This window comes from Zootermopsis nevadensis, unplaced genomic scaffold (genome assembly GCF_977971745.1).
Source record: "Zootermopsis nevadensis isolate Lab colony 2312 unplaced genomic scaffold, Znev_1.0 Znev_ptg000008l, whole genome shotgun sequence".
NCBI classification, from domain to species: Eukaryota; Metazoa; Arthropoda; class Insecta; order Blattodea; family Termopsidae; genus Zootermopsis; species Zootermopsis nevadensis.
In genome coordinates, this window is record NW_028259140.1 from 15,479,270 (window position 1) to 15,502,485 (window position 23,216).

A 23,216-nucleotide genomic window follows, 5' to 3' on the forward strand; every position below is an offset into this window, starting at 1 on the left:
CTCCTGATGGTGGAGGCAGCAAGGTCTTCTGAAACGTCGGAAAACCTATACCAGACTACACGGAGCAACAACCCAGAAGACAATCATATTGCTACTCGCCGTCGTTAGAACATCAAATTCTAATTTGTTAGACGTTTGTGGTGTCGGAATTTCTGTGTTTTCGTTGCATCTAGAAAGATTACCTTCCGTAATCCTGAAGGCCTGTTTCCGTCGACTTATTTGTACGTAAGTTTCACTGAATTATAATATTGACGTATTTTTAACCTTTCACATTGAGAGTCTGACTGGGTTCCACACTTTCGTTGAATGTGAATAGGGGATAGGGGAAACTGTCTAAATTCAAAGACTTAACATAAACAAACATTTTGTAGCCTCTGAAGATATTACATTCATGCAGATAAAAATATTAATTGAGCTGCCAACATAGGAAGCACTCTGTAGACTGCGCCGTCGTGGTGAACGAATTGATGTCTCCTATTACGAGATTTAGAAACTAAAAGTACAATTGTGTGTCGTACAGAAACAGCGGAGTGATATTTTGGCCAGGAAGTCGCAGGACGTTTCGCTGCCACACTGCAGAACCAGAAGTGAGCCGGAATTTTTCAATCATCGGGTTCCCTTGGTACAGAAATAATCTGGAAGACGTAGAGATGTCATCGCGTTCCTCCCCTGCCGCTCCCGTCTTCGGGACGAGTCTGCAAAGTATTTTTTCCCTAGGTCCTGTTCGTCGTAGTTAGTAAAACGTCAACACGGTCTGCGTCCAAGTGTCTTCTACTTTGCTGAACCAACACATCTGCATATCCTTACACGACAGCTGTCCTCATCTGATCGTCTCACACTATGAACAGAACTTGAAAAGAGGATTATTTCCCTCCTCTTCAATATCATCTCAAGCTCGGCGTTACAGAAGTATGCAGTTGAGTAAACGTCGTTAAATGAGGATATCATGGAAGTATATTACTCTATGTAGTGAATATTCTATGCACCGTCTAACCCTTTCAGGCTTAAGAGAGAAAAAGGGAGAGAGTTAGGAAGGATAATAAGAGAGTAGAAGCAGAGAGAAAATTGGTGGGGGAGAATGAGCATCTTATAGTTAGAAGGTTCCCAGGCAATGCCCGCTCGTCTTTCTGGTCAGGATGGAATCTTCATGAAGACGTTAGTGTGATAAGTAGTGACAGCTTGCTGAGAGAGACGGAGGAATTTTGATTTGTATCTTAATGAATTTGTAAGCTATAATTTGGAAAGTTAAATAAGTAATTTACCGGCCGCCACTGAAATGGCTTAAATTTTGATGGATTTAAATCGGGAGCGCTGCATGAGAAGCATGAAGTGGCATCTTGGAACTAGGGAACCATCTCAGAATTTGCTTAAAGACAGAGGAAAAGCAAGGAAAACCTGTGTCGACATGTGGTTTAAATAATATTTAAGAATTCAGTCCGTACCGCGAAGAAAACACAACTCTTTACCATTACAAAGATCAAGTGGTTAACGCTGTTTAAGGAAATAATCGATGTTTACACTTAGAATCGTGATAAACACGCAAATCAAATTGGTTCAAAGGGTTAATAATATGAAGTGTTACAGAATATAAACATGACAGCCGATAAAATGGATCATGCCCAAAAGACTGTCTTTGTCGAAGTTTCCCTGCGTTTGGAATCGACCTGTCGATATCGGATGTTGACGTTGGAACGCTGGAGGCGGCAGTCGATACAACTGCTTACTGCAAACAAACGTGCTCTTCGGTAATAGAAATAGCGTGGCTGTTATGAACGACGTCAGGTTCCTCCGACATGTAACAGTCCTGCAGGCTCGTCGGATGTCGTCTTGATACGTCACGAACAATCAGCTGTTTTTACAGCGCGCACAGAATATCTTTAAATGTATGTCAGCAATTTTCTGTGTTTTCCTCAAGACACTGGCAGAAATCGTGAGCAGTCTGTTACTAAATTTACCGAACTATGCACTGTCCAGTACAGGCAGACACAAAACTCGTCCCGTTCCATTCTGATTTAATATATAATTTTGAAATGAATAAAAAATCACGTACTATTAAAACTAACTCCTCGTGTGTTCATTTTCATGTAAGAGCGCCGAAAATACATGACAGATTTCGAAGAGATTCTGTATTACAATCCTACACTCCATTCTGCTGTAAGTACACGTTACTTGGATGCGTGATCATTTTGATTAAACTCTGTGTGGGAATGAGTGTGTATCGAATGTATATTTATTATTGACAGATAATCCTGGATTAGGCTTTCAGAATTACATTATCATTTAGAGTAACATAACAAATATGTAGTTTTGTGACGAATACATGCAGGTTATTGCATGAGGATATTAGTTTAAAAAAAACAGTATCTCAAATCGTTTTGCACGTTCATGTATCTTTAGAATATACAGTAGAAATTCATTAATCAACTTTTAATTATATTTCGATAGACTTTGGTGTAATTTATTTGTTATTCGAATTATTAACCGTTCATGCTAATATACTATATTATTTCGATACAGCCCATAAAGTAAGTCGCTGGATATCGTCCGTTGTTCTAGTTCCATGCGCTGTCGTTTTCATGTTGTATGGTGGTGCACTCTGTTGATTTTAAGTGAAACCTGATCACGGTGCAAATCAGTGTGGCTGTCTACTGTTACAATAGAACCTGTAGTGATTACTTTTAATTTTTCTAGGCAGAGCTTTTGGAAGGTCATGTCAATTAGATTGTATCACTACACAACGTCTGTATTACTGTTGTTAAAACTATAAATTCTGAGAAACAGATACTATGAGATAGAAGGGTCATTAGCAAACAAAAATTGTATGGTCAAAGAATACGAACCAGCGCAAAGACGGAACAGTAACCTAAGGTATGTCTAAGAACAAATAATTTATGAACTTAGAAGTTGTGTGGAATAACATATTTTAGTTTATGAAGACTTTAAGAAATCAAGAGGTTAGGAGACATTTTACATTGTAAATTATATACAGCGCACATTGAACAGTCTGTAATGTATAAGCAAAGTCAACACCGTCCATTTGAAACGTACTGTTCGCTAAAGAGCTGCCTCTTGTCCAATGGATTTCATTGATTAAGGTGATGTGTGCGTGTTCTAACCTTATTTTGTCCGACTCTCTTTTTCAGTGTGCGGACATTTTTTGTTTATCGTAGCCATTGTGTTTCTGCCGTCGGCCGACAGGTGGCAGTCACAACGTCGATACACGCATCTTTGAGTCATGTTGGCTGTACCTTGTACTTTGACGACGCACTACGTATCAGTATCTTATATAGAGAGTGTTACAAACATTACGCAATGGGAACAGATAGAAAAACTCAAAACGAAAATGCGAAAGGAAGAATTGTGTACAGGGAAATTTTATATGGCCGTCAGATGGGACAAGTGTATGAATAACTGTGGGAGGTCCAAATTTATAGGACGTGATGTACAGCTGTGGATCTACGAAATTATTCCCCGCGACACAACGGTGGACAGTGGTCGGCGGTCAGCGCACGAAAGTCGTCTCGCTGCTTCACTGGACCGTCGTCCCATGGCAGGAAGACATCAGCAAGGAGAGGTAACTAAAATAAACCTTATGTTTCACTAATGCTGTGTTATGTTCGCATTTGATCTTTTGTGTTTGAACATGAACGTAATCTGGAAGCATATTTTAAGGTCAGATGAAGCAACATTCACGCGTATTTGATTGTTTTGGCGTAGGTATTACGTGGCGTAATATGTTAAAGCCGGAAACTCCTGGGTTCGTGTCTTGGTGAATATGTTTGGTTTACTGACAATAATATATTTCGGATGTAAAGAGTTGTGACGATGGTGGATTACACTTAAAATTATTCACTATCTGGACTTCTTTCTCAATCGTTGTGCTATCAGGGAGTTAGTTTTAGTTAATTGCAGCTGAATTAATAAAGAAATAATGTTGGTCGGCGATTCCAAATTTTGTACAAACCTATCAAGTCGGGTAGCGTGAACAGAAAGTCTCTCGTCATCCTAACGGTGAGGTAGTTCGGTACGCACCAAGAAAGCGACGTCCCACCGGTATCAGCTTCCCTGCAACACAGAATTATGTAATCGGCCATGGCTCCATTAAGTTAGTCACATTATTTTTGTGGCGTTGGGTTCTTTGAAACAAAAGACGAATTATTTTGGTCTTACAAGTTACAGAATTTTAAAATGTATGTATTTTGACTTCCCTCCAATAGCAAAACGTCTGTACCAAATATCACGAAAATTCATTCTGCCGTTCTTTAACTTTTATAAGCGTACAGACGGACAAAGCGAACTCACAAGGCACTCTACAGATATTCTGCTAAAATTAAACCCAAAATATTAAAATACGCTGTAAACGTATTAAGCCTTTTATGCTACAACGCTGTGTAAACTTGTAGGTAAGAGGAACACACTGTCTTCATCCTCAGTTATATTCTGATGCTCTATCATTAATATTTAAGTTGAGCCTACAGATGTCTGAATGGTCTAAACGTCGTTATGTTGATATATTATAAAGTGCAGTTATGTCGACAGACGTGTAAGTGTTATCAACTTGAAAATCTAAATTATAAATTTCCTATTAGGAACGGATTATTTGATTTTATTCTTAAATAGGGGCGTGTCTCACGAGCCAAACTGTATATATGTCATCATGGCGCACTTTTGAGACTGAATCTTATTAAATAATAATTCTGCCTTCCAAGGAAAAATAACTGCAAACACCGTTGGGCTCATAGGTAAATATTAAGCGTCCGCCCCAATTACGCGAAGTTCCACGTAAAGAATAAAGAAAGGCTTGTTATTTTAAGATTAGTCCCAAATAAATGCCTACCCCGATTAACCGGAATCTGCTGTATTAACGTTAAGACTTTTCAAAGACCATGGTAGTCGGGACGAATCTGTTCGTTCCACGTCCGTCAGAAGTTAATGTTAAGGAAGGGGATCACAGGGGAAGGGGGAGGGTAGGAAATAAGGAAATATTTACTGTCAGTACTGAAAACATTAACCCCAGCTGAATTACTTTGTAGCTCACTGCAATAATATTGGTTCGGCATGCCATAAGGCTCTTTTCTCGTAACTTATGCATGCAGTATAATAGCCTGAATGAACCTTATTGCACTCCATTCCTTTACCCAAGAAACTAATTGTTACGTCAGCTGTTTACTTGGCATTGTTGTGTTTCATTATCGCCATCAACAATCCGCTTTCGTCATTGTGGAAAGAGCTGAGCTGTGATTCGCTTGTAGAAGAAGTGCGTCGTGGACTAGACAATTTTGTGCTGTTAAAATCCTTTCAGAATATCACGAGTTCTTATCTTATATAAGAATTATTAAGAAATCTGTGAAACTGCCCTCAACTCTCTCCCATTTTATTTTGATTAAATTGGTCATTGCGGGTGGACGTCGTGGTCTCTTACAACTGAACAAAGTTTGAGGTAAGGGATTCCTATTTATTAATGTTGTTCATCACATTTAATGTTTTCGTCTGCATTTGTGAACTCGTGTACGAGAATTAGGCTTGTCTTCTTTTTAACACAATTTCAAGTAACATTAGATTGACTTCTGTTTGTTCACGGCATCATTGATAGTAAAATAATATTCCAGTAGGCAATTAACATTTTACAATTTTAAAGGAATAAAAAGTTTTTCGTGGCCCAGAATCATAATAAAAATATGTGAATGCTAAGAAGTGGGGTTTGCATTCTGAACAATAATTCCAACACTTTACATCTCTTGTTACATCGACATTATTAAAGCGTTTTAGGGATGAGTGAAGAATTTTTATTTCGGTTTTACAAGCCTAATTATCGACGAATCTCCTATGATCTCGCTACAACAGCAGATTAAATCCGGGGAATGTTTGCTGTTATTGAGTGCAAAGTATTTATGGGTACAAAACGTGGTCTTTCACTTTGAGGGAGGAACATAGACTGAGGACCTCTGAGAACAGAGTGTCGAGGAAGATGTCTGGACCCAAAACGAGAGTGGGACAGATAATAGAGAAAATGCATGACGTGCTCCTCACCCGATGTTGTTAGAGGGGGTGGGCAGGGGAGGTGTGTTTAGAATTTATTGGTTGGGAGGCCTGAAGGGAGGAGACCTCTGGGAAGACCTAGACGTAGATGGGAGGATAACATTAAGATGGATCTTAGGAAGATGGGACTTGATGGAGCGAATTGGATGCAACTGGCTCAGGATAGACCCCGGTGGCGGGATTTTGTGCACACGATGATGAATCTTCTAGTTCAGTAAAGGAAGTGGACTATTCTTTGACGAGCCGAGTACCAATCGACTTTTTATAGAATATCTTGCACATTGCAGTGTGTGAGTGGCGTGATTTGGGCCTGATCTACGCACGCGGTAGAACAAATTAGAGTTTTTGTGACTGTTCCCAACTGTAATTCTCGCGTTCATTTGATAAATTTAAATTCCATTTTGTGCTTGTAATGTATATAAATTTGTAACTTAGGCAGGAAAGTCCTTAATCACGTAACCTCTTAAGCATTTGTAGTTCTACAAACAGAGAAGAACTCGAAAATTTTAGCTTATGAAAAGGCGTAGCATTCTTTTTCCAAAATTTATTTGTTAACTGTCTGGTCCTGCATCAAAGGTCACGCAATTTCTATGGCATATTCTTTTCGTAATTTTTTAAAATCGATTCACCAGAGTAGAGGCATCTAAGACTTTATGGATTACATTGATATTTTATACGTAATGTCTACGTAGTTTACATATAAGGAGATTTAAATTATGCGAGTAATGACAAACACGCGGCATGACTTAATATTGCCTAAATCAGTCACACATTCAGGGTGATTAAGTCGAGAAGAGTGAGATGGGCGGGGCATGTGGAGTGCATGGATGGGGTGAGAGGTGTGCACTGGGTATTTTTGGAAAGCCTGAGGAGAAAAGGTCGCTGGGTAGACCTAGACGTAGATGGGAGGATAATATCAGGCGGGATCTATGGGAGATAGGAGTTGAAGGAGACTGGATTTTGTTAGCCCAGGGTAGAGTCTGATGGAGGGCTTTGGTTGGTTGGGTGAAGAAACTTCGTATTCCGTAAGCCGTCTAGGTAGTTAGTTAGTTAGTTAGATTAGTCACATTTAAAGCTTTGTCATTTTGTATTGAATCTCAACAGTCATTCTACAACAAAGAAACAAACTGAGTCCATAGAACAGAAGGCCTGCTTGAGAATCTAACAGTAGCCCAGGTAATCAAATATCACCACTTTTATGAAACTTTAAGTTTCATGTCCGTGTTTACAAGACCCCGCCTCTAAGCCACATCCACAAGCAGATGTACACAATCCACACCTTCATTCTCCACCCTCTAAGATCCATTTTAATATTATCCGAGCAACGCATGGGACTCTCAAGTGACCTTTTATTTTCAGGTCTTCCGATTAAAAAGTTGCACTTCTTGCCTCTGCCATGTGTTCTACATGCCCCGTCCATCTCATCATCCTTGATCTGACAGCCTACAATTTATTAATTATTGAAGAGATCTATAAAGCTCCATATTATGCAATTTTCGCCATTCCGTTGTCAGTAACTCTCTCGCAGGACCAGATATTCTTCTCGGTATCGTGTTTCCTCTTAGTCACTCTCAGTTGATGTGCGCACGCGTCAGTATGAATAAAAATCTGTAACAGCGATCGACTGTTTTTCAGGAGATGGAGTCAAACCAAAGTCGCAGCTGTTTTCATGTCGGCGGCAGGTTCACGTGCACCAAAGCATTGCTCAGTCTGAATAAGCTAAGAGAGAGGAACCTCTTGTGTGACGCGGTGTTGAGGTCGGAGGACGGCGGCGTCTTCCGAGTCCACAGAGTGATTCTGTCGATGCGCAGCGAATATTTCAGGTTTGTTTATTTACTGACGTGGTTTATTAACACGTGAAATTAGGACACAAAAGACGTCAATTAGTATGTGAAATGTTTTATCCCCTTCGTTGCAGAAACCTGTATTTTTATACGGCTGATTGTCTTTAGTTATTTGTTCGTTGTCATGAAATCACACGGCGGAGAGGAAGAAGAAGAAGAATGTCTTCTGGGCGTTGCGCCGTAGAAACTGAGTGGCATTTCAGACGTACTTACTGCCTTCTTTCCTTGATGATGGAGGCAGAAAGCACCTCTGAAACGTCCGATAATTTCTACGAGACAACATCCCAGAAGACGTAGTTGGTTTTTGTACTAATTCTTAAGTGCGGTTTTACCAAGGTGACAGCCAATCGATCTGGAAGGAAAAATAGAAACTATTTCCAAAACGACTTCGTTTTAATACTTAAAGACGACAGACAAAGTCCAGAAGAAAGTTGGTACTGCCCGAAACATTGAAAGCTGCTGTAAGTTCCTCTGTCTGAAATATAATAAACTGTGAGAAGGAACTTCGTAATACATGTAAGACTTGAGGTTCTCACAGCGGTGAGTCTGAAGATTTCTGTCTTCTGGGTTGTTGCGCTGTGTAGTCTGGGTCGATGTTAACCAGCGTTTCAGAGGTCATACTTCCTCCTTTATCAGGGCGATTAGTATGAAGATTTCTGTCTTCTGGGTTGTTGCGCTGTGTAGTCTGGTCGATGTTAACCAACGTTTCAGAGGTCATACTGCCTCCGTCATCAGGGCGATGAGTATGAAGATTTCTGTCTTCTGGGTTGTTGCGCTGTGTAGTCTGGGTCGATGTTAACCAACGTTTCAGAGGTCATACTGCCTCCGTCATCAAGGCGATGAGTATGAAGATTTCTGTCTTCTGGGTTGTTGCGCTGTGTAGTCTGGGTCGATGTTAACCAACGTTTCAGAGGTCATACTGCCTCCGTCATCAGGGAGATGAGTATGAAGATTTCTGTCTTCTGGGTTGTTGCGCTGTGTAGTCTGGGTCGATGTTAACCAACGATTCAGAGGTCATACTTCCTCCTTTATTAGGGCGATTAGTATGAAGATTTCTGTCTTCTGGGTTGTTGCGCTGTGTAGTCTGGGTCGATGTTAACCAACGTTTCAGAGGTCATACTTCCTCCTTTATCAGGGCGATTAGTATGAAGATTTCTGTCTTCTGGGTTGTTGCGCTGTGTAGTCTGGGTCGATGTTAACCAACGTTTCAGAGGTCATACTTCCTCCTTTATCAGGGCGATTAGTATGAAGATTTCTGTCTTCTGGGTTGTTGCGCTGTGTAGTCTGGGTCGATGTTAACCAACGTTTCAGAGGTCATACTTCCTCCGTTATCAGGGCGATTAGTATGAAGATTTCTGTCTTCTGGGTTGTTGCGCTGTGTAGTCTGGTCGATGTTAACCAACGTTTCAGAGGTCATACTACCTCCGTCATCAGGGCGATGAGTATGAAGATTTCTGTCTTCTGGGTTGTTGCGCTGTGTAGTCTGGGTCGATGTTAACCAACGTTTCAGAGGTCATACTGCCTCCGTCATCAGGGCGATGAGTATGAAGATTTCTGTCTTCTGGGTTGTTGCGCTGTGTAGTCTGGGTCGATGTTAACCAACGTTTCAGAGGTCATACTGCCTCCGTCATCAGGGCGATGAGTATGAAGATTTATGTCTTCTGGGTTGTTGCGCTGTGTAGTCTGGGTCGATGTTAACCAACGTTTCAGAGGTCATACTTCCTCCTTTATCAGGGCTATTAGTATGAAGATTTCTGTCTTCTGTGTTGTTGCGCTGTGTAGTCTGGGTCGATGTTAACCAACGTTTCAGAGGTCATACTTCTTCCTTTATCAGGGCGATTAGTATGAAGATTTCTGTCTTCTGGGTTGTTGCGCTGTGTAGTCTGGTCGATGTTAACCAACGTTTCAGAGGTCATACTGCCTCCGTCATCAGGGCAATGAGTGTGAAGATTTCTGTCTTCTGGGTTGTTGCGCTGTGTTGTCTGGTCGATGTTAACCAACGTTTCAGAGGTCATACTGCCTCCGTCATCAGGGCGATGAGTCTGAAGATTTCTGTCTTCTGGGTTGTTGCGCTGTGTAGTCTGGGTCGATGTTAACTAACGTTTCAGAGGTCATACTGCCTCCGTCATCAGGGCGATGAGTATGAAGATTTCTGTCTTCTGGGTTGTTGCGCTGTGTAGTCTGGGTCGATGTTAACCAACGTTTCAGAGGTCATACTTCCTCCTTTATCAGGGCGATTAGTATGAAGATTTCTGTCTTCTGGGTTCTTGCGCTGTGTAGTCTGGTCGATGTTTACCAACGTTTCAGAGGTCACACTGCCTCCATCATCAGGGCGATGAGTATGAAGATTTCTGTCTTCTGGGTTGTTGCGCTGTATAGTCTGGTCGATGTTAACCAACGTTTCAGAGGTCATACTGCCTCCATCATCAGGGCGATTAGTATGAAGATTTCTGTCTTCTGGGTTGTTGCGCTGTGTAGTCTGGTCGATATTAACCAACGTTTCAGAGGTCATACTGCCTCCATCATCAGAGCGATTAGTATGAAGATTTCTGTCTTCTGGGTTGTTGCGCTGTGTAGTCTGGTCGATGTTAACCAACGTTTCAGAGGTCATACTGCCTCCATCATCAGAGCGATTAGTATGAAGATTTCTGTCTTCTGGGTTGTTGCGCTGTGTAGTCTGGTCGATGTTTACCAACGTTTCAGAGGTCACACTGCCTCCATCATCAGGGCGATTAGTATGAAGATTTCTGTATTCTGGGTTGTTGCGCTGTGTAGTCTGGTCGATGTTAACCAACTTTTCAGAGGTCATACTGCCTCCATCATCAGGGCGATTAGTATGAAGATTTCTGTCTTCTGGGTTGTTGCGCTGTATAGTCTGGTCGATATTAACCAACGTTTCAGAGGTCATACTTTTTCCTTTATCAGGGCGATTAGTATGAAGATTTCTGTCTTCTGGGTTGTTGCGCTGTATAGTCTGGTCGATGTTAACCAACGTTTCAGAGGTCATACTGCCTCCATCATCAGAGCGATTAGTATGAAGATTTCTGTCTTCTGGGTTGTTGCGCTGTGTAGTCTGGTCGATGTTTACCAACGTTTCAGAGGTCACACTGCCTCCATCATCAGGGCGATTAGTATGAAGATTTCTGTCTTCTGGGTTGTTGCGCTGTGTAGTCCGGTCGATGTTAACCAACGTTTCGGTGGTCATACTGCCTCATATTTGACTTATAACTTAAAATAGACCAAATTCAAATTATGCAGACCTAAAAAGAAAATGCATCGCTATTGTTCACAATAAAGTAACATTGTAAAAAGTTATGATATTATTTTCTTATATTATGTGCAAATTATTGGGAGACTTTTTGTTTGCTGTAACAAAGCTCACTGTAAAGTGAATCAAATGCACAACACAGCACTAAGTAATTTAAAATAGATGTAATGATGAGCAACTCGATACAGGAATTTAAATCCAGTGTTTACAATTTGTTAATTAAACTCTTCACAAGTCAAAATGTGTAACAGCATACAATATTATTCCATGCCAAGACAGTACACACACTACAGCACGTAGGTCTTTCTTACAGTAACTAAATTGTACTTCATTAGGACTCATTTAAGATTATGCCACTATCTGAAACTCTGCAAAGTCAGATAATTCATACCATCTGCTGATCAGCACAACATAATAACAAAAGTAATGCCACTGTTCTGCATAAAGAAAGATGTATGTTGAAATATTGTTTGGCTTTATAATTTCTGTAATAATTGTTATAACCTCAGATTTCTCTTGAAGGATTCAAGGGTAAGTAAGAGACGAGGTGACATTCTATAGTATAAATGTTCGCTGCTTGCTTTCCGATTTTTAAGTTAAATTCTTGTAAGACTACTCAAGCACTTCACCCACTCGCAGTTAATCTGATCCCATTCGGACTCATTCTGGGAATTTTTGAAGTCTTCAGGTAAGAAAAATTCATCCACCACTTTGACAAAAAGATACTTTTACTTGGCCACGTGACTCATAAAAACTTAAAGTTTATGCGCATGACTTGTAATTTTCTGCTCGCCGTTTCTCCAAATCGACGTTTCAGGACCCTCTTCACGACATCTCTGCACACCAGTGAGGAAACTGATGTTCTCCTCCACAGAATCAGCTCGGACATGATGACCCTGATACTGGATTATGTTTATTTTGGCGAGGTGGACATCCGCTCCGACAACGCTCGTCAGCTGTTCGAGACGGCTGACTACTTGTGTATACCAGGAGCTACTGAACTCTGCTGCGACTTCCTCAAGGACGAGATAAACGTCGACAAGTGTATCGGCATCCAGCAGTTCGCAAGGTAATTGATGTTCATTTGTCATTTGCTGTTTCGCCAGCTATCGTCGCTGGATCGAATCAGCTTTCCTCAAGAGCGGCCGAGTGCCGGGTCGGAGATTATAGAATCTGACTGAGGACTGAGCGTTGTAGGTCGGGGCAGGTCTGATTTAACTGCGTATGTTTTGAGCGTCATTATGACAAGCAGATGAATAATTTCACCATATAGAACGTTAATCGCGATCTATTGCAGAGTCATAATCAAATCCACTCGAATTCCTATTCTTCTTTCTTTGTTTCTTTCTTTCTCTGCGGAATTTGTTCCTTCATACATAATCCTCCCAACAGCAAAATAAGCATTCAGCCCCACAAATTTCTGCATACGGGAAAACCTCTGTTAACCAAGCCTCGATTATCCGATTCCCGCATTTCAACCAGATTGTTTGCGATTGGATTCCACCGGCGAAATTGTTTAAAGCGATGTCCACGCGGTACAGTTCATTGATATAACCTCACCCCAGATTTTGATGATTATTAGGAACACTTCTGGACATTTAGAGAATTGGTTAATATCGGGAAAAGACAAGAAACAACCCGCTGGTCCCCGTAGATGATGAACCCTTACTCCTTCTTGTTCAGAACAACATAGCAAGCAAATCAACTGACATCGGCAGAATCACACCAGATCTTCCAGTTCATGCGATGGACAGAATTACTGATAAATTCACTATTTTAAAACAGGGACTCCCTCGAGTTGCGCTCACGAGTGACTTTAGCCGTCGGCTTTTGCGTTCGACACGCCCGCATCATCCGTCGCCGAGGAAAATCTGTATTGAATCTCTACTTATTTGTTCAATTCCATGACCACGTTCCCCTTTACCCCGCTCATTCGACCCGTGGTTTCCCCCATTTAGTCCGGTTACACGAGGTTTCACGGGATTAACACACGCAGTTAACACAACGTCGTTTCGCGAATTTTAATTCCAGAATTAAAAATGCTACACTTGTCATCTCACTGCCTGCTTCACTTGCGTACGCAATGCTCTTGTTTTAACCTATAACCTTATCGCGAGGACGAGCGGGCATTGCCTGGGTACCTTCAGAGCCGAAAACTTTCTATTTTGGATCGGTTAAAAGGAGCGTCTCTCAGCGTTGCCTCTCCACGTGTCTGCTCTCAGTCTCGCTCATTCGGGCTTCAAAGGGCTAAGGTAAAAACTGCAGGCGAAATACTGTGGTGTGCAAATAGTTGAGAATCCAGTTCTTGCTGCAGTGTTTAATTGTGTCAGCGTTACCTTTCCTGTCGCAGGTTTCACTCCCTCGCCGACCTCGAGACTCCCGCCCGTCGCTTCGTTCTGCGCCACTTCGTGGAACTGTCTCAGCAGAGCAAAGAACTCCTGGAACTGCCTGTAGAGGAGCTGCAAGCGATAATCGAGGCCGGGGAACTAAACGTGAGGGACGAGAAAGTTGTGTGGGAGTGCATTCTCCGGTGGATCAACCACGACCCGGACAACAGGAAAGGTCACTTCGCGGGCCTTTTGAAGGGCGTCAGACTTGGACGACTTGATGCAAAGTTTTTCAAGGAGGTGGTCAGTATGCCCCTGAAATCGTGGATGCTCATGGGAAGTGAAGCCCGCATTTTCAATTCCATATTTACACGTGTTCGTAACTAATTAATGCAAATTTTGAGCCTTTTTCTTCGTCACGTGTAAGCCCGTCTGTCTGTCTGTCCGCAGTTCCAGCTCGAGAACATATAAACGGATGTTTATTAGATTTAATATTGATTAGCTTTAACGGAATCTGTTGACACATTCCAATTCTGGTTAAAATCTTACAATAACAACGTGTAAAACTACACAATGATTTTAATGCGTTCTACTGTGCAAAATTTGCTGCGTAAGAAATCCCCAGATTAACTTAGTTGCCATGGTTACAGTAACTACCTGTTTAATGCCGCTGGTAACACGCTCGCATGTGTGTGTGTGTGTGTGTGTGTGTGTGTGTGTGTGTGTGCAAAACAAATGCTCGATTGGACCTTTTATACAGATATGTTTGGATTTAATAATCGTCTTTTATTTATCGTCTGCGCTACAATCTTTTATTACAGTCTCAGCGTTAATTAAGATCAGTTCAACTACAGCATTCCACCGTTAACTCCATTCAATCGTCCACTCAGATTAAATAGGAAAATCCTCCAACAGGTAAATCACGTAATTTGGCGCAGCGTTTAACTTAACCAAAGATCCTACTGCCATAAGAAGCGTGTCTTAGCTGCTATAATAATTTCACGTATCTCCGACGATGAACACTTAGCATGATAATCTTCAGCTGATTGACCACATAGGGACAACAGATATCTGAACAGTGCAGCAAGAAGGCTTCGTTCTACTTCCAAGAGTAAATTACCCGAGGGGCTTCAAACTCACAGACGACTTTAACATTCAAAGATTTTAACCGTCATCTCACGAAGCAGCCACACAACTTATGATATACTTTCTTCCATTTCAGCACGTGCTTTAACCCCAGTGAAAAAATATTTCTGTCCTAGGTCAAATGCCCTGTGATTTCAGCCCTTACGAATATTTGTGAAACAAATGCACGGATTCATGAAAATGTTAACTGCTTCAAGTGTCTTTACAGTTTAGCATTCGTATCTACTAGTTTCGAACACTTAAAGAGAACAACCTGATGATGACCAATTAAGGTCGAAACATGCAATGGCTCTTAAAAGACATTGAGCCCATAACCACATCCTGCTCTGTTGACGGGCCTTCCACCCAACCATCAACATGCAGAAGGTTGCCTCCCTTGGCACTCGAAGCAACTAATTTTCATAATTTTCTTTCGATGCTACGTAATTTTGATTATTAATTGAGGTTATCGAATCAAAAAGATTGTTGTGATCGCAGCGTGCAACTCGCACGGGAGAGACGATAAATAAATTAATTTTTAAATGTAACACAAAATGTAACTCTTGATGAAGTATTTACCTTTCGGTTGAAACACATTTCAATATTTTTCTCTAAGATCGATTTAACTTTGATTTCGCTTCTCTCCACAACCTGTGCATTTGTTAAGACCATCGTTACATAAACCAAAAAAGTTGTTAGTGGAACCAAGGTTCCGGAGAATTTGTCGTAAATACGTCTATACGGAAAGGAAGTTTATATATTGGCTTTATTCTAAATATTTCCTTTATACCTGCTTTACAACTGATTAAGTTTTGAGTAAGACATTGCTTATTCAACTTCAATTAGTTACGATTAAAACGGGACTGTGTTAGCTGAATGTAATGTAAAGTAATGTAAGGTAAGTTAAGGTAAGGTAAGGTAATGTAATGTAAGGTAAGGTAATGTAATGTTTGATAGGTAATAATGCTAAGTAAACAGATGACGTTTCTAAGAAACATAACGAAGAAGTTACACTTTTCCGTTTCCCTTTTTCCTAACACTTTTTCGTAACACATTTTTGCCGAATGACACTGACCCTAAAATATAGATGTATTTACGTCAAAAACATATTTTCTGTATATAGCATAGTTTATTTCGGTGAGTTCCCAACCAAATTATGTGTGAATTTCTTGTCTCCTCTACAATGGAACATGGAATCCCTTCCTAAATGTTCATAAGGTCCACATTGAACTGTTCAACAGGTGAAAAAGCACCCGTACGTAATGGAAAATGAGGCGTGCAGACCCGTGATTTCAGAGACGCTCGCGTTTCTGCACGACTCAGAAATGATGATGGAAGGAGACAAGGACTTCGTGACCCCAAGGATTGCCTACCCGCGAATCCCACAGGACATTCTGTTTGCTATTGGTGGGCGTCGCGACGGAGAGCCGTCAGATGTAATCGAAGCGTACGACGCACTTGCTGACCGGTGGACTGTGGTGAGTTGCACGAATTTCTACTCTTACCGTGCCTTGTTAAATGACGCCTCCGAGAAAAACTACTTTTCCTCCTTTTTGTTTATTTGTACCAAGTAATCGTTTATTTAAGCTTAATTACAAGCAGCTCTTAGCCTCTTTACTTCGTTTTCGTTTATTTCCATTGCACTGAACACTTTTTTAAGAAAAGCTTCAAAGACATGAATTAAAAAGTGACAGTGGAACCACGGTTCCGGAGATTTTGACGTAAATACGTCTATACGGAAAGGAAGTTTATATATTGGCTTTATTCTAAATATTTCCTTTATACATTCTTTACAATTGAGCAAAGTTTGATTAAGACTTTGCTTATTTAACTTGAATTAGTTACGCTTAAGACGGGTCTGTGGTAGATGAATGTAATGTAATGTAAAGTAATGTAAGGTAATGTAATGTAAGGTAAGGTAAAGTATTGAAATGTAAGGTATGGTAATGTAATGTAATGTTTTATAGGTAACAACAAAGCCGAGTAAACAGATGACGTTTCCTAGGAAACATAACAAAGAAGTTACACTTTATCGTTTTCCTTTTTCGTTCCACATTTTTGCCGAATGACCCTTCCTCATAGACGTATTTACGTCAAAAGAATAAATAAATAAATTACACACGTGCTAAGTCTCGTGTACAATGTAAGTTCTAATAGGAATCGACGAAGGATGTGAAGTTTTCCTTAAATACCGCTTACAAAAAGCGTCCTACTTTACCTGTCATGGCAACCTGTCTGCTGATTTTCGACATGAAACGAAGTCATTGTTGATCGTCAGTGGATTTCAACGTAATAAATGAAGCACTGATCAGTGTCGATGTCGGCGATCTGCGTGGTAACGCCTCGTGAATTAGAAGGTTCTGGGGTGGGGTCGGGGACGTACTGCCTCCATCTTTGCGTCGATAAAACCCAAAACACCAACATCTGTCTTTGCCATCGCACGAACCTGAAATGTCAGCTGTTGATCAGAAATTGATTCTACGTTTGTCTGTCGAACTTGACGAGAGCTTCTCTTCGGGTCTTCCTGCTTCCTCCGTCTCTCTTATAATTCCTCAATTGCTCCAAGTTAATTTCTCGCGGTCTTTGTCGAGTGCCTCCCTCCACGGTGTAGCAATTTCGGTCCACTGTTGGGGGTTGCACCTCTGCTCCGGTGGTTGGTCGCCTGAACTCTAATGTAAGGACTTCACATCAGTAGACCGAATGACCCAAAGAAACATAAATCCATAATCTGTTCTTCCTGTGCAGGTGGAGGTGGTAGACTCGATCGGTCCGCGAGCCTTCCATGGCACGGCAGTAGTCGGTTTCGACATTTACGTCATCGGAGGTGAGAACGGCGTTGAATATTCAAGCTCATGTTTCTGCTTCAACGCTGTTACGAAGACATGCCGCGATGTGACGCCTATGAATGTCCGAAGGTAAGATGCAGCTTCGTAACTGAGGAAGTCCTTGGAACAGATTCCTTCTTCAAAAGCTGATAGTCGCTGTCTTAGTCAAGATATAAATCTGGGCAGGGGATGTAAAATTGAACCACTCACATACAGGAGCATCGTGCAAAGTGTGAATAGGTCGGAGGACTTTCGCGACGTTGATTTTAATAATACGATTTGCCTTTGAATTCATTTGAGTTAAGATTCAATACTGACGAGCGAACAATTGCTTTCTGCGAGAGGGAATGCATCTGAATCATAATAAATGAGGGTAGCAGAGAGTCTACTTTTTTTCGTTTCAGATCCGGTTTAATGGTGGCAGTTCTCCGAGGTTCAGTGTACGCCATGGGCGGTGTAGTTTTTGGTATGAATCAGAAATCGGCTGAAAGATACGACTGCGAGACGGACCAGTGGTCTTTGATCGCTCCCATGAACACACGCCGATACAATGCAAGTGCGGCTGTACTGAATGGTACGTAAATCCTGTGGAACAGAAATTTATGAATTAATTGAGAAGGCGAGGCGTCTGTCTGTCTGTCTGTCCGCGTGTGACAACGCGCGAACGGTTGAAGGAATCGCTGGATTTGAGGTTCTCACGGCGGCGAGTATGAAGATGGCTGTCGTTTGGCTTCTGCCGATGTTTCGGACGAACCTTATGCCTTCATCTTCAAGGCATTCCTCTTCGCTCTTGATCTTAGTCTCCCTCACTCCATCGTCCCATATTCTTTTATTATCTCTTCTTTTATCCGTGCTACGGACTTCGTTATTTCACAGACTGCAACGGCTTGAAGTTCTGAGTGCGTGATGGTTTCTTCTGCTCTCGTAAGCTGTCCCTGTGCGTCGTCTTCTGCCTTTTTAGTGTACACTAAGAGTGAATGCAAACAAAAAAATATCAAACTGGCTCTCATATAACACATATAATGCAGTTTCTGTGACTCGAAGGGGGACTTAATAGATTTTCAAATTTAAGTAGGGATTGTCCCATGTCTGTGCTCTGCATGGACCAGTTTTAACGCCTCTGCCTACATCAAATGTGAGTAAAGTTCGTGTCATATGGTTAATTTGTTTTTGCAGACAAAATGTACGTCGCTGGTGGATATGATGGTATGAATTATCTAAACTCGGTGGAAGTTTATGACCCGGACACCAACCGATGGACGTTCGTCGCACCAATGCATTCTCGACGTGACTATTTTACTTGCGTCGAGTTCCACGGCCTCCTGTACGCCCTAGGTGAGAACTCTGGACATTCTGAGTGATGCTGCTCTATCCTCCTGACAGAACTTGTTATTGTGAAATGTTTTCATGGTTTTTTAGAGTGACTGAGATTTTATGAACAGAATTTTTCTCCTGTCATTACAGAGTTTGTAAGTAATTATAACCCCGATTCGTGGTTTCGATTGCATTCTCCACAAAGAACACTTAACTAACTAACTAACTTACTAACTAACTAACATCGCGTAATCTCTTGTGGTATCCAAAGTAACGTATGCCCTATTTTTCACAGAGTCCCAGTTTTAAATTTAAATATTTTGTTCTTGTAGCAAGGAAATTTCAATTTGCCGTTCTGTTATCCCCAAAAAGCCGGTGGGTTAAAGCAGTCCCTTCGCAGTCTTTGATATTCGTCACTTGTTTGTGTAACGCCATCTTGTGTTGATATTTAAGGCTACTTTCTCACACAGTTTCATGAAGTAGACAACAGATGTCAGGCGCAATTTCCTGATGCTACAAGGACGAAAATAAAATTGTAGCTGTTCCTGGTACTAAAACTGACAATGCAAGAGGGAATGAATTTTCTTTGTTGCATTTAATTCATTCGTTCCTTTTACGGAATTACCAATTTTAAGAGCGTAAATCCGTTTGTAAGACGGACGGAGTGTGAAGCATCGAAGTTACGGGAAATACAAACATCTATAAATTTGTAACTGGTAATCTTGAAGATAAGATACCACTTGTGATACATTGGAGTAAAAGGAAGGATACTATTAAAATGTTTTTAAGGATTTAGAATATGTAAGATGAGGTCAAATACCGACTTTTGTGAATAATGTAATGAATCTTGTGGCTTCATAAAGGCTAAACATTTCGTGGCCAGGTGATAGAGTAATAAATATCAAGAAGGGCCCCGCTGAGTGGGGTTAGAATAACTTCCCTTTGGCAGCTTTTCTTTATATCCTGTGACCTGTTACTGAATGTGTGTGTGTGCAGGAGGACGCAACAAAACATCATCCGAGCTCAGAACCGAAAAGTATGACGCTGCAGAAGACACGTGGACCGAGATCCCTGCCATGAACTTCTATGAATATCAATTAAACGCAGAAGTGATGGACGACACGATCTTCGTAATCGGTGGATGTTATAACGAGTGGGTCGCATATTTCGATGGCAAGGAAAATCGATGGTTTGTTTGATTGTTTGTTTGTTTGATTCTTTGTTTGGTTGTTCAGGGCTGTATAATCACAAACTCTTACTTTCGAAAAGCTCTAGGTAGTGAATTATTTCCGGTCATTGTATCCGCGATCTTGCGGATGCAGCGCCTTAAAGTGACCGACGTTTCAGAGGTTCTTACTGCTTACTCAGAGCCTCGAATAAGCGCGCGAAAAATGGATGGTTAAGGGTGTAGAATGAAAGGAGGCGGGGCGACGTTGCGGTCAAGCTGATTGGTTAAATCAGAGGGCGAATGACTAGGAATGCTAATCAGACGTAAGCTGTGACTGCATTAATAAGAAGCTCTTGGACTAAGTTTCTTTGATCAGTGGCACTCTCTTGGGCAGGAAGTGTCTGGCGTTCAGCACATCAGCATCGCCATAATCTTCGGCTTTCGTCAAAGTGTTAGGCCAGTTTCAGGTTTAACGACGCCTATCCATCTCATGTTCCCATTTCTGATGTAAGTTTATTTCAAAATGGCTGTCTCTTGGCGTGTTTGACCACGCAGTCTCCTGCCATCCGTTGACGGAGTGAGTAAGCAGCTCCAAAAACATCTCAGAATACAAATTTCTTCATATTTGTTTGTGCAAGAGCCAAAAATCCACAGAAAAATTCATTTAATTTTGGTTTCTGTCTGTCCTACGTGTAACAGAACCTCTCCAGAACTATTTTTGTGGGACAAAATTTTTTTGAAAATATTTTGCTAAAAGAGGGAAATATTGTCATCGACGCATGTCTCAAACAAGACGTGCTTATCTCTCCAAAGAAAGTGTGTGGTTAAGTTCATTATTCTGACCGAAGTCAATGGCATAATGAAGTGTACCAAACGTCGCTAGCCAGAACACAAGTCATTTCACAGCCTTTTAAAATAGTGGTAACCTCTCCCTCCACTTTGATGTAATAAAATGTTTTACGTTATAACAGGACGTTGGCCGGGGTTTTATGTGCATGAGTGAAAGAAAGATCACGTGGGAACTGTTCTGAAATATGGTGAGGCAATCGTGCATTGAATTCCGATTGGGGGAAATTTTGTTAAGGTTTTCTGTAAACAAATTATAAGCAACGACATTTCGGTGGAAGCTGTGCCCTTAGCTTCAAGCAGTTTCCCATTCAACCCAAAAGCAGAGCCAACCCATCAGACATGGATATTTTTAGGTCAACACATTTTACAACTCACAAAGATAATTCTTTTATTCTTATTCTACATTGAAATGTCTGATATTTTAGAACCCCAGAAGTAAAAGTATATATATATATATATATATATATATATATATATATATATATATACATGTTTTCTGTAACTGTGTCCGCGAAATGTGGTAAAAATTGTCTTGAGTGTAGATAATACTAATGGACGATGAATAAGGGTTTGATTTCACTTTTTATATTTAAATTGCAGGTACCAGGTGGCAGACATGAATGTTCGTAGATCCGATATTTCGACTTGTGTCATCGAGAACCTACCGAATGCAATGGATTACGCCTACAAACACAGAGACAAATTAATGGAGGAGAAGTGCAAGAAAAGGAGGAGAAACGTAGAAGAAGAAGACGGAGAAACTCTAAAAAGAAGGAGGCGAAACGTAAAAGAATGTTAGATTGGGAAAATAACCGTCCATCCACACACACTCGTCCTTCTGCTGATGCAGCCCCGGGTTCAACCCCAGTAGCTAGGCCGGCGCTGTTGCGGTTAAAACGTTTCTTACTTTGGTGCGCGGAAAGGGTTAAAGGTTTTCTCAGGATCCGGCTCAGTCAGTATAGTGACTGGCTACGGACTGGGCGACCGGGGTTCGATCCCCGAAGGGGGCAGAGGATTTTTCCTCTAGCCTCTGCGTCCAGACCGGCTCTGGGGCCCACCGAGCCTCCTCTACAATGGGTACCGGGGTCCTTTCCCGGGGGTAAAGCCGGCCGATGCGTGATGCTGACCACTCACCCCATCTAGTGCCGAGGTCAAGGAAGAGAGGAGCTATACCTCCACTCCCCCAAGCGCCTACATGGCGTATAGTGGGACAAACTTTACTTTACTTTACCTTACCTTGACATAGGGTCAGTCGGTGGGCGAATATCTCCGACTCTCAGGGAATACACGGAGAGGTCTTAATTGGAGCGGCGCTCGCGGGAGGGCAGCGACGTCGCTGAGCCGGTGCAATTCTTGAAGACACAGTTGTTGAAATCACTCAATTTATTCACGAATTGAGACGCACTGATGGAAAGACACAATTATGTTGATATTCAGGCAGTGCAATGAATCGGCTGTTTATGTACCACTTGAAGTCCAACACAACACAAGCGCGCTATCACAGTAACTGGTCTTAAATTTTGAATTGAATGCGGCGATCCGATTCCTCCCATATTCGAATTTCATTGGTTCCAATCGAAGTGAGGCGTCTGTTCTAGGGCAAACGTCATTCTATATCTGGAAAGGCTTAAGTTTTCGCCTCGTAAACAACTTTTACGAGGCGAAAGCTTTGTGAATGTCACGCCGCCTCTAGACGGAAAGTCTGGAAGAAACACGTTCAAGCGACTGATTGTCGCTACTCTCTTTAAATTGAATATATTAATCAATGCCAAAATTCATAAAATCAATCACATTTGGATGAAGTAAGGCGTTCCAAATATAATCTCATCACGCGAACTTCGTTTATATAAACCGGATTAACATGCCAAAGCCTGGTTTACCCCTCATCTCAAGGTTCAGCCCGTCAGGGAATCGAACTACGAACCTGGACTGGCACAGGAAAATAAGTAGTTTGTAGTTGATTACAACCACGACGAACACATTAATGTTAATTACTTTCCTTACGAAAATAATGTAGAAATTTTAATTGATGTAGGAGCTACAAATAAATAAAAAGAGAAATATTGTTTGCAGCAAAGAAGGAAAGATTATTTCTCCTCGTTGTTTTCTGCTCAAGAAGTCTTATTGAAATTAATTATTTTAAAGACGTTTAATTTTATCTAAAATATTACCATCCATCAATATACAGCAGTTTCTCTTTACGTCTTGCATTAAATGAATCCACTTGTGGCGACATTTTTCGAGTTACAAAATGTCATTATGAAGGCAAGAGACTGTGAATTTTGTATCGATTTCTGATCTACGTGTGATATTTAAAAAAAGTTGCAAATGTACGTTTGGCTGAGTTGCTCCAATATACCGCGTAATTGTGCCATGTGCCTGAGGAAGAACCAACTGTAATCGTCTAGCCATGAGGTCGAGGTCGGACCACGACCACCCATCAAGGACGAAGCAATG

At 41.3% G+C, this 23,216-nt stretch overlaps 1 protein-coding gene across 3 annotated transcripts in view; it reads left to right on the forward strand.

Moving 5' to 3' along the window:
- The first annotated feature begins 2,626 nt into the window (after positions 1-2,626).
- The window catches only part of LOC147874520 (kelch-like protein 10), a 155,557-nt gene continuing 134,967 nt past the window's right edge, over positions 2,627-23,216 (forward strand). Inside the window, exons 1-11 of one of the 3 annotated variants that reach the window (XR_015534041.1) lie at positions 2,627-2,868; positions 3,144-3,574; positions 7,675-7,862; positions 11,969-12,220; positions 13,502-13,781; positions 15,845-16,081; positions 17,349-17,518; positions 17,833-18,002; positions 18,605-18,763; positions 19,739-19,931; positions 21,360-22,652. Coding sequence is in view for 2 of the 3 variants with exons in the window: in XM_087344709.1 (XP_087200835.1) it covers positions 3,236-3,574; positions 7,675-7,862; positions 11,969-12,220; positions 13,502-13,781; positions 15,845-16,081; positions 17,349-17,518; positions 17,833-18,002; positions 18,605-18,763; positions 19,739-19,931; positions 21,360-21,558 (2,187 nt within the window). In the remaining variant the exon portion in view is untranslated. Of the gene's footprint in view, positions 2,869-3,143; positions 3,575-5,236; positions 5,441-7,674; positions 7,863-11,968; positions 12,221-13,501; positions 13,782-15,844; positions 16,082-17,348; positions 17,519-17,832; positions 18,003-18,604; positions 18,764-19,738; positions 19,932-21,359; positions 22,929-23,216 lie in introns of those variants that run through there. The other 2 variants (XM_087344709.1, XM_087344710.1) reach the window with 2 other exon arrangements.